This window comes from Alexandromys fortis, unplaced genomic scaffold, assembly GCF_014885135.2.
Source record: "Alexandromys fortis isolate MF-2015 unplaced genomic scaffold, M_Fortis_MF-2015_v1.1 scaffold_177, whole genome shotgun sequence".
Classification (NCBI taxonomy): domain Eukaryota; kingdom Metazoa; phylum Chordata; class Mammalia; order Rodentia; family Cricetidae; genus Alexandromys; species Alexandromys fortis.
This window is the reverse complement of record NW_026068056.1, coordinates 2706189-2716857: the sequence shown is the minus strand read 5'-3', so window position 1 is coordinate 2716857 and position 10669 is coordinate 2706189. Positions and strand designations below refer to the sequence as shown.

The following is a 10669-nucleotide window of genomic DNA, read 5'->3' as shown; positions in this document are numbered from 1 at the left end:
CACAACCTCTCCAGCAAAGGCTATCATTGGTGTTTTTGATTTTAGCCATTCTGACAGGTGTAAGATGGTATCTTAAAGTTGTCTTGATTTGCATTTCCCTGATTGCTAAGGAAGTTGAGCATGACCTTGAGTGTTTTTTGGCCATTTGAACTTCTTCTGTTGAGAATTCTCTGTTCAGATCAGTGCCCCATTTTATAATTGGGTTGATTAGCATTTTACAGTCTAGTTTCTTGAGTTCTTTATATATTTTGGAGATCAGACCTTTGTCAGTTGGGGGGTTAGTGAAGATCTTCTCCCAGTCAGTGGGTTGCCTTTCTGTCTTAGTGACAGTGTCCTTTGCTTTACAGAAGCTTCTCAGTCTCAGGAGGTCCCATTTATTCAATGATGCCCTTAATGTCTGTGTTGCTGGGGTTATACGTAGGACGTGGTCTCCTGTGCCCATGTGTTGTAGAGTACTTCCCACTTTCTCTTCTATCAGGTTCAGTGTGTTCGGACTGATATTGAGGTCTTTAATTGATTTGGACTTGAGTTTTGTGCATGGTGATAGATATGGATCTATTTTCATTCTTCTATAGATTGACATCCAGTTTTGCCAGCACAACTTGCTTTTAGTCTATGTTTTTAAAGATTTATTCTTACTTTTATGCTTGATTTTAGTCTATCTATGTTTTTAAAGATTTATTCTTACTATGTACCTTTTTTATTCTATATTTTTATGTGCATTTCTCCAAGTACAAATATGTTTTAAAACTACAAGGTTTTAAAAACCAGCTAACTAATCTGATCTGAGAGTTCACGCAGGGATGGCTGGTGTCACAGGCTAGCCCTTCCTGCTGCATGCTTCTCTTTCCATCACACCAAAACCAGAGACACAACATCACACCAGTCACACCGAAACCAGAGACACAACATCACACCAGCCACACCAAAACCATAAAGTATCTACGTTATCGTCATCCAGGCTCTGCCTGAATGTACTGAAGTACAAAAACCATGATTATTTGGCAGAGCAGGACCTCAAAGCCAAGCAGGAAAGATGCATGATTAAACCCCCAGTGAGAATTTTATCCTGTCTTGTATATTGACTCTTCCATCATGGTACCACAGTCTCTTCCCACCCTCTCCAGGTGTGGGGAGGCAGCCTTGCCAGTCCTCCTGCCCTCCTTCCTCAGGACAGTTCTTGGAGGAGTTGTCATCCTCCCAAGGGAAAGCCTGCTCTGCCTCTGGAACATTTTCCCACGCTGGAAATGCCCGATAGTTCAAACAAACGAATGTTCTTCACAGCACAGCAATTATTTTCTCTATCCTGGCAGGTTCGTCTACTTTGGTCCAGTTTTTTTGTTTGTTTGTTTGGTTTTTTTTTTTTGTCTCGTTCTTGCTCATATGAGAATGCTCCACAGATTTACACTTCCAGGCTGGCGGAGATCATCCGTTCATCTGCAGGAAACTTCTGCTTTCCCACGAGCGAGGAGGAGCAATAGCACACTGTGCTGCGATGCCCCTGCCTCACTCCAGCTGGCTACTTACGAATGTTTGCAGTCAGCATAGGTGCGAAAGTTAGCCGTGGAAATGGCCATGCGAGCACAGTTACCCCGAGCTACCTGAGTTAAAGCGCCTCACCAGTTCCCACGTGGACGTGACTTTAATTCTTTCCTGTTTCGGTTCCAGAAGAAATGGAAGGCCTCCGGAAGAGCACATATGGAGCCATAGTTGAAGGTAAGAAAGCACCAAGGTTCTGAAGGGACCGAGACCCCAAACAGGTTCAGACACTCAAGATCAAGAGGGAGAAGACAACTGCCGTTTGTTCCCTGTGTCTCCAGATCTCTGTGTCTAAGCCACTGCTGTGTTCATGTACACATATGCACACATAACACACACAGGCATACACATACACACGCACAGAGACACGCATGCACACAGACTCACGTGCTTGCAAACACACACATGTGCACACACACTCCACGGTGACACTCTCCTCCACACGATGTGGTGAAACGTGATTCTGACACACGTTCAGGGTTAGAAGGGCCTGCAACTAAACAGTGACAGAGTTTCTCTTTCCTTCCTCATCTCCTCTCAGCTGAGAGAGAGGGGGGGATGGTAAGAAGGGAGGGAGGGAGGAAGAGAGGGTGGGAGGGAGGGAGGGAGGGAGGGAGGGAGGGAGGGAGGGAGGGAGGAAGTGAGGGAGGAAGGAAGGAAGGAAGGAAGGAAGGAAGGAAGGAAGGAAGGAAGGAAGTTGCCCTAAAGTGATCATGTCTTACAGAACACCCCATAACACTAAGGGAAATTAAAACCAGCACAAAGTAAAGGGAATCAGCTCGATTTTGTTTCTATGATACTGAGAATTGAACACCGAGCCTTACAATGCCGGATGGGCACTCTACCACTGAGCCACCCTCAGCTTTCCCCCAAATGACAGATTTTTAGGAGTGTAAAGGGCACTTAAAACTCATTTGGACTCACGGGACAGCCCCGGGTCCTCATCCCTTCAAGGCTGGAGATCTGAGCTCTTGTCTTCATGGTGTCCCTCCATCACTCCTCTTGTTACAGGCCCTGGGCCACGCCCAGCAATAGATGACCTTTCTAGCATGTCTGCTTCCGATTCTAACCATCTTCTCTCCCACCCTTCTGCACCCACCCACTTTGTATCATTTCCCTGATGTTAACTGCCACCGTCCCCCACCTCAAATCCAAGTGCCCCCTTTGCTTCCTAGGCTAATCCAGCTGTCTCTGAGTGTGAGCAGCTGCAGCTCTTCCACCTGGGGTAACCTCGGGGTGAGGGGCGGGGTTAAACTGAGCACATTCACACAGTACGTCTGGAGCATCGTGGGTAAAAGAGGTGGCTGTCAGCCATGACTTCATCTCTGCCTGCTCCTTAACTAACACATACATATTTCACAACCAGTTTTCTGGAGAGCTGCCCTGAGCATCCTCTAGGGGAGAGCACAGGGACCTTTTCTTCAGCAATGGCACATTTGTTGTGATCCAGATAGAACAGAGCCTCTCCTTCCTGTTACTATCCCACCCCCTGCCCATGTGTTCTAGAATGGGCTCCCAACAGGGACTTCATGAAAGCCCAGGACCACCTAAAATTACAGGCAACCAGTTGGGAGCATTTGAATGGCACCTCTTTTTCTGGGAATGAGGACAGTTGATTTCAGGAGATATCTGCAAGGACCCAGGACGTCAAAGCCCAAAGACTTGCTGAGTGAGGCACAAACCTACTTTCGTCCACAGGGAGCAGGGAAGCCTACTGTGGAGCAGAATCGGGCTGCTTGAGGATCCTCCTGGTGGGTATATCTGGCTGCGGGAAAAGCGCCACAGGGAACAGCATCCTCTGCCGACAAGCGTTCGAGTCCAGGCTCAGAGCCCAGTCAGTGACCAGGACCAGCCAGGCAGAGATGGGCACATGGAAGGGAAGGAGACTGCTAGTGGTAGACACGCCCCCCATCTTTGGGTCAAAGGCCCAGAACCAAGACATGGACAAGGACATTGGAGATTGTTACCTGCTGTGTGCCCCAGGACCCCATGTGCTGCTGCTGGTGACCCAGCTGGGACGCTTCACAGCTCAGGACACCCTAGCCGTGAGGAGGGTGAAGGAGATCTTCGGGGCAGGAGTCATGAGACACACGATCGTCCTCTTCACCCACAAGGAAGACCTGGCAAATGAGACTTTGGATGAGTTTGTGACCCACACTGATAACCACAGCCTGCACAGCCTGGTCCACGAGTGTGGGAGGAGGTACTGTGCCTTTAATAACAGGGCCTCAGGGGAAGAGCAGCAGGGACAGCTGGCAGAGCTCATGGCCCTGGTGAGGGGGCTGGAGCAGGAGTGTGAGGGCTCTTTCCATAGCAACGACCTCTTCCTTCATGCCCATGTGCTCCTTAATGGTGGCTGCAGTGAGTACCAGGAAGCCTACAGGTGCTACCTGGCCAAGGTGAGGCAGGAGGTGGAGAGGCAGAAGCGGGAGCTGGAGGAGCAGGAGGGCAGCTGGGTGGCTAAGATGCTTTGCAGAGTCAGGACATGCTCGTGCTCCCAAATCGCAGCAGCCGCCCTTCTTATTGGGTGTGGTTTGGTTTTTATTGGCATTTTAATTAACTTGTATGTTAACCAGTGGAACTGAGCCTTTTCAGGTGATTTCTGCCATCAGCGCCCTCTCCCAAGGTTCGCATTTCTGTCTGCACTGGGGTACCTCAGTTTCACGTTCATTTGACACCCTTGAATCGAGTATGAAAGAAAAGGAACGTATTACTTAAGTCGTGAGGGTGAGTCAAGTAGTTCCATCATAAAGGCCCAGGTGCTAATATTCAGGCATCTGCCCTGGCCAGCCCTTAGGGTCCTGACAGGCTGCTCCTCAACTCCGCCCACTAAGAACACCCCCATGCACATTCGCCATGTTCCCTCATAAAAGTCAAGCCTCGTCACCTCCTGACTCCTTCTCTTCCACCACTCTTGTCCCCAGGGACCAGTCTCTGTCCCTCTCTCTGCCCCTTTCCTACCCTTCTTTCCTCTTCCAATAAACCTCCACGGTGAGCCCTGCTGTATGGCTTTACTCCTTCCTGTTGACTTTTAAACTGTAATCTTGGTGTCGGACCCGCGGCAGGCTCTTCTGGGCTTCCTCTTGCCCATTGGCAGCGTGAGGCATGCCGAGACCCCGGATCCCGGTCCAGATATGACAGCCTCACTTGTCCAACCAACAGGTTGCTGAGCCCGGCTAACCAAAATGGGCGTGATTGGTGAGCCTCCCTTGTCTGGCCATTTCCCACGAGGGAGGATTCGTCTCTCCGCCATGACTTCTCACCTCAGGAACAAGCCCTGATATCAGACAACTCACGTGTCTCTTGGGGCTCAGCACGCCATGGCCCCTGGACCTTTGGGTGATGACTCACTGGCCAGCTTCTGCCTTCTCAATCAATCCCCTCGGAACTCCTGGGACGCTAGAAATTGCAGACTTTTGGCTCTTACTTCTCTGCCTCGCTCATGGGAACTATATCACTGTCTACACCTCCAAGCGCTCAGGCTTTTAAGAGCTTCTAAATTCATCTGCCTTTGCGGCCAAATCTGGCCCAAATGCCCCTTAGATATCAATCCAAATGGCGGCTTCTCAGCACCCTATATCCCGACATTTTAAGGACCTTTGCTACAGTCTGTGAGTGATCCAACAGATGGAAGGGGTGCCCTGTTTTCAAGCTTTCTCTTATCTCCACTTAAAGCCCTCTCTACATTCTTTTTCCTGGTTCTTCTACTCAGCTATGAAGCCCGTTAAGCTGCATTTCTCCCTTTCATTGAGTAAACAGACAACAAACTGGGGTTTTATACGTCTAACTCTGCTTCTTTCATTTAAGAATTCCAAAGTCAGTTTCCGAAGCAACAATCCGCCTCTGCCGCTAAAGCAGATTCGTGCTGCCAGGTCCCTTTCCGCCATCAGCTATGCAGCGTGCGCACCCTTTAAAAGTACCCGGCAGGAAGAGCGCGTTCCCGTTGCCTCGTCTCTTGTCTCTTACACCTGTCTTTGTCTCTAATTTCCTCCCTTGCCCCCTTTTTTCTCTCATGCTTCTCTTCCTCTTGTCTGTCTGCCTCTCTCAAGTCCCCACTCCGACGCAGCCTTTCACGCTTTCACTCTCCCCCTCCCAATAAACCTCTTGCACTAACTCTGTTGCGTGTGGCGAGTTTGCTTAGTGGCATACCGGGCAGGGCCCGCCAGAGGTAGCCACTTCACACTAGGAGCCTACCGGCCTGCTCCACCTGCACAGATCCACTCTCTTCCACCTGCAACAAATCTGCTTCCTGATCTGATTTCTCATTCACTGACAGCTTTGCCTTCTATTCAGTACCAACAACTGGGTCTCTGGCAGGGCTCCCGCCTCTGACCATTCCCCTGGATGTGAGGCTTCATTTCTTGAGCACAGTGCGGTTGTGTCTCTCAGGGCTCATAGACCTTGGCCCCTGTTCTTGAGAGACGATGTATTGGTCAGCTTGTGCCCACTCAATCTGGTCCTCCCTGGATTCCTGGATCTGTCTCATCCTTGGGAACTGTGTTATACACCTCCTTGCTTTTGGAGACTCACTGACCAGTATTCTCTGGACCCGCCAGTCAGGGAACTGAGAGAATTCTCCGCTTTTTTTTTCTTTGCTCCAAGACCTGCTTGTGTCTGTCTGCTCACCCTCTCTAAATGTTCTGTTTGCTGCAACATGTGGGTCAGATGAGGAGGCCTGCTTGTTCCTGCTCAGACACACAGTCCCCCCTTTCTTTTTATTTGCCCGACTCCTATTTAATATAAGGTGTGTGTGTGCGCATGGGACATGTATTTAACCCGTATGTGTAAATGGAAGCTGGCTTTAATTCTGCATATGTGTATATACCTTGGATTCAATTCTGTGATATGTACATGAAACTATTGTTTAAAAAACATGTTTTAAACAGCAGCCATGTGGCTCGCCTTCACCTTGACTGATGACATCATCATGACGTAAGCAGCTGCATGGCTGGTGGCCACTTTTTACTAAGGTTAAAGAGTGGCAGTGAAGAGACAGAAATCTTAAATAAATAAACAAACAAACACCAAACTTCCAGAGAACTTAAATAAGTGATGTCATATGTTTGATAAATAAGTTATTTAATAAACAAGATAAATATTCTATAATGGAGTTTCCAGTCCCCCAAGAGGCCCCCATGGCTTGCCAAGGGCAATGCTGGCCTCTGTGCTCCTTCAGTCTCTGCTCACAGGCCCCTTTCTCCTGTTTCCATGTGGCCCTGGTGATCTTTCCCGTCCCTTTTCCTGTCTTCTCAGGAGTCAGCCTTACGAGTGTGGCACAAATTTGTTCTGTTCCACTTTTTACTATCGACTGCCCTCAGTCATCAACCACCTGTCTTCTGGTATCGGATGGAAAGAGGGTGTGAGCTGATGCTGTGGGGATGGGGAAGGACCAGGGGCTTTCAGGTTTGTTTATGTGAAGACGGGAAAGCTTAAGTGCTGACCAGGAGAAAGCGATCTGAGATGTATAAAACAATGGAAACGTGTTCCAGATTTCTCTCTCTTGCTCTGTTACTGTTCACAATCTTGACATTAATTGATGGAATTCTGGTAAGCTATCAGTCTAGCTCTGGCGGAGCACTAAACATTATACTCTACCACTATAGTGTCACAGCCACAAGCTCAGGGTTTCAAATTCTCTTTGGTTGCTTTCCAATGTGTCTAAAACATATCTTTATATAGATTCAAAATTCTCATGAGCTCCAGGGAGTCGCCTTGAACCCACATCAAACAGCATTTTGCCAGGTCCACGTGGTGCCTACTGTTATACAGAGACTAGACAGTGAAGTGAAACAGACAGATACCCCAGGGCATGGCCAACACCCCAGATATCCCAGGTTCCCCAAAGGTGACCGGCGCCCCACCCAGGTCAGCAGGAAGCAGTCTCAAGAACATGGCATCCTCATCCCTGCCTCACCTGCTACCCCTTTCTAATTCCTCACCATTTTATAATAGACAAGAAGGAGGACTGTTAGTATTCAGGCATCTGGACTGGCCTGCCCTTGGGGTCCTGACAGGATGCCCCCTCAGCTGCAGGCACTAAGAACAACTCCCCCCCCTGCACATTGGCTAAGTTTCCTAATAAAAGGCAGGCCTTATCCACCTCCCGTCTCTTCCTCTTCCACCACTCTTGCCCCCAGAAACAGATCTCTGTCCCCTTCTCTGCTCCTTTCTCTGTCCCCTTTTCTACCCCTTCTCTCTCCTTTTCAATAAACCTCCCGTGTGAGCCCTGTTGTATGGTGTGACTCTCTCTCCCGCCGTTTTCAAAACTATAACACTGGGGACTTTCAAAAAGGAGGGTGTTTGGACTGTGTAGCAACGGGTGTGTCTCACCTAGTGCCCCACCTCCTACAGAGGGAATGTTAACACACAAATCTGAGGACAGAATCTTATTTTAGTCAGAAGTCCACCCTGATCTCATTAGAACTGTAAAAGTCAGGTCTCCATCCTCTTCCCAGCCCTAAGAAAGGATAAGGACAGTGTTCATGAAGCAGGGGCTCTAAGGTATACAAGAGAATGGAGTCTAGAGGCCTGGGCATGAGTGGGGAACAGAGTGAAGAGGCTACAGGATCAGGGTGGGTCTCACCCCAGGGATTGCAGGGTCGTCAGTCAAGAAACACAGAAACCAGAAAGTCTAAGTTCAGTAATACAAAGAGCCAGTGAATGGGTATCTTGGACTTGGAAGACTGGAGAGTACAGTATAGTGCTCGACACCACATGCAGGCAAAAGTCACTATGATCAAGAGGCTGTGTATTCATAAAACTTGGTGTGCACTGAATTTTGAATTATATGTAATTTTCATGTGTGAAACTAGAACATTATTCTCCTGAATTCTTCAGCCATTAGAGAAAGGTGAAAATGAGTTGGAGAACTATTCGGGTTTTTAAATCACATATTGCTCTGCTGGAGAAGCGGAGTTTGAATCCCAGCATTCACACCAGGCAGCTCACAACAGCCTGTGATTCCAGCTCTGGGTGATCCAGCGCCCTCTTCTGGCCTCCACAGGCACTGCACTCACATGTGCATATACAAAAATAAAATTAATCTTTTTTTAAAATGTGGGGAAAAAAGAAAGAAAAGAAAAATATAAATGTGAAAATCAGATTAAAATCTAAGCTCAGCAGTGCACGTCTGTAACTCCAGAACTTGGGAGGAGGGGGAGAGGGAGACAGGTGGATCCCAGGGCTCTCTGGCCAGCCAGTCCAATGGAAAAGGCAGTGAGAGAAATGCCTTGGAATAAAGCTATCCAATAAAATGAAAGAACTCTACAATGAGGACTGTAAAACAGAGAAAGAAACTGAAGAAACCAGAAGATGAAAGGATGGATCATATCCACGAGCTGGGAGAATGAATGGTATGAAAATGTCAATACTCCCAAAACCAGCTCACAGGTTCAATACAGTCTTCATCAAAAGTTCAGTGGTCTTCAAAGAAATAGGAAAAAATAACATTCTTATGGAAGAAAAGAGATTCCAGAGAGTTAAAGAATAATTCTGAACAAAAGAACAGTGCTGGGGGTTTCAGTAACCTGATCTGAAACTATCCTACAGAAGCATAGTAACAACAATAATAAAAACCACAAAACCCAAAACATGGTATTACCATAAAAACAGACACACAGATCAATGGAATAAAATAGAGGACTCAGACACAAATCTGTGGGGTTTTTTCTTCTTTATTCTTTGGGAGGTCCACCACTCAGCTCCCAAATAATTACACAGAGACTTATTCTTTCTTATAAATGCCCAGCCTTAACTTGTCTTATTTCTAAGCAGATTTTCTTTTTTCTTTTTAAATTTTTTTATAATTAATTTTACTTTAAGTTCATTGGTGTTTTGCCTGCATGTATGTCTGTGTGAGAGTGTCAGATCTTGCAGTTACAGACAGTTGTGACCTGCCTTATAGGTGCTGGGAACTGAACCTGGGTCCTCTGGAAGAGCAGTCAGTGCTCTTTACTGCTGAGCCATCTCTCCAGCTCTAGCCAGCTTTTCTTAAATTATTCCATCTACCTTTTGCCTCTGGGTTTTTATCTTTCTCTATTCTATATAACTTTCTTTACTTCTTATTCGTGGCTTGCTATGTAGCTGGGTGGCTAGCCCTGGGCCTCTTCTCTCCTCTTTTTTTCTTTCTCCACTCTCTTCTCTTTTTCTCCTTCTATTTATTCTCTCTGCCTGGCAGTCCCATGTCCCTCTCCTACCTAGCTATTGGCCAATCAGCTCTTTATTAGACCAATCAGGTGTTTTAGATAAGCAAAGTAACATAGTATCCCAGAGTTAAACAAATGCAACATAAAAGAACATATTTTTGCATCATTAAACAAATGTTTCATAGCATAAGCAAATGTAACACATCATCAACTAATATTCCACAACACAAACCCACACATGTGACTTTGTGATTTTTGGCAAAGAAACAAAAAACCCACAAAAAAAAAAAGACCATACATCAGAGAAAAGAGAGCAAGTGATGCTGGGAAAGCTGGGTATCCTTGTGTAGAGAAATGAAGCTGTGTCCCTGCCTCTCAGTCTGTGAAATCAGCTCAAACTGCGTCGTCTTGATGTAAGAGCTAAAACTGTTGGAAGAAAAAGTAAAAAAACTCCTTCAAGATTCAGGTAAGGGGTTTCTGCAAGGGCTCTGGTCACTCTGGAAACGGTGCCAATGATTAGCAGATGGGGTTTTATGAAATTCAAAAGCTTCCATGTGGTATAAGAAACAATCACTGTGTGAGTAGAGACAGTCTTCTGAGTGGGGCAAAACCTTCACAGCTATTCATTTGCCATAGGATTAAGATCCAGATATACCAAGAACTCAGAAAAGAAAGAAATCAGATGAATACCTAGAAACAGCTAGAATTTGATAGAAAGAAATCCAACAGTACAGCTGGTAAATGAGCTAACACACAGACTCTTCTCAAGATGGACTACAAATGACCAATTAGTACAAGAAAAATGTCTGGAGACCCACATTGGAGCTGAAATCTCAAGGTCCAAATCAGGAGCAGAAGGAGAGAGAGCACAAGCAAGGAACTCAGGACCGCGAGGGGTGCACCCACACACTGAGACAATGGGGATGTTCTATCAGGAACTCACCAAGGCCAGCTGGCCTGGGTCTGAAAAAGCCTGGGTCAAAACC

At 47.0% G+C, this 10669-nt stretch overlaps 1 protein-coding gene across 1 annotated transcript in view; it reads left to right on the top strand.

Moving 5' to 3' along the window:
• The window catches only part of LOC126487242 (uncharacterized), a 20361-nt gene extending 9759 nt beyond the window's left edge, over positions 1–10602 (top strand). Inside the window, exons 6-7 of the mRNA XM_050119956.1 lie at positions 1669–1716; positions 3238–10602. Coding sequence (XP_049975913.1) covers positions 1669–1716; positions 3238–4124 — 935 coding nt within the window. The 3' untranslated portion in view covers positions 4125–10602. The remainder of the gene's footprint in view (positions 1–1668; positions 1717–3237) is intronic.
• Positions 10603–10669: the final 67 nt, after the last annotated feature.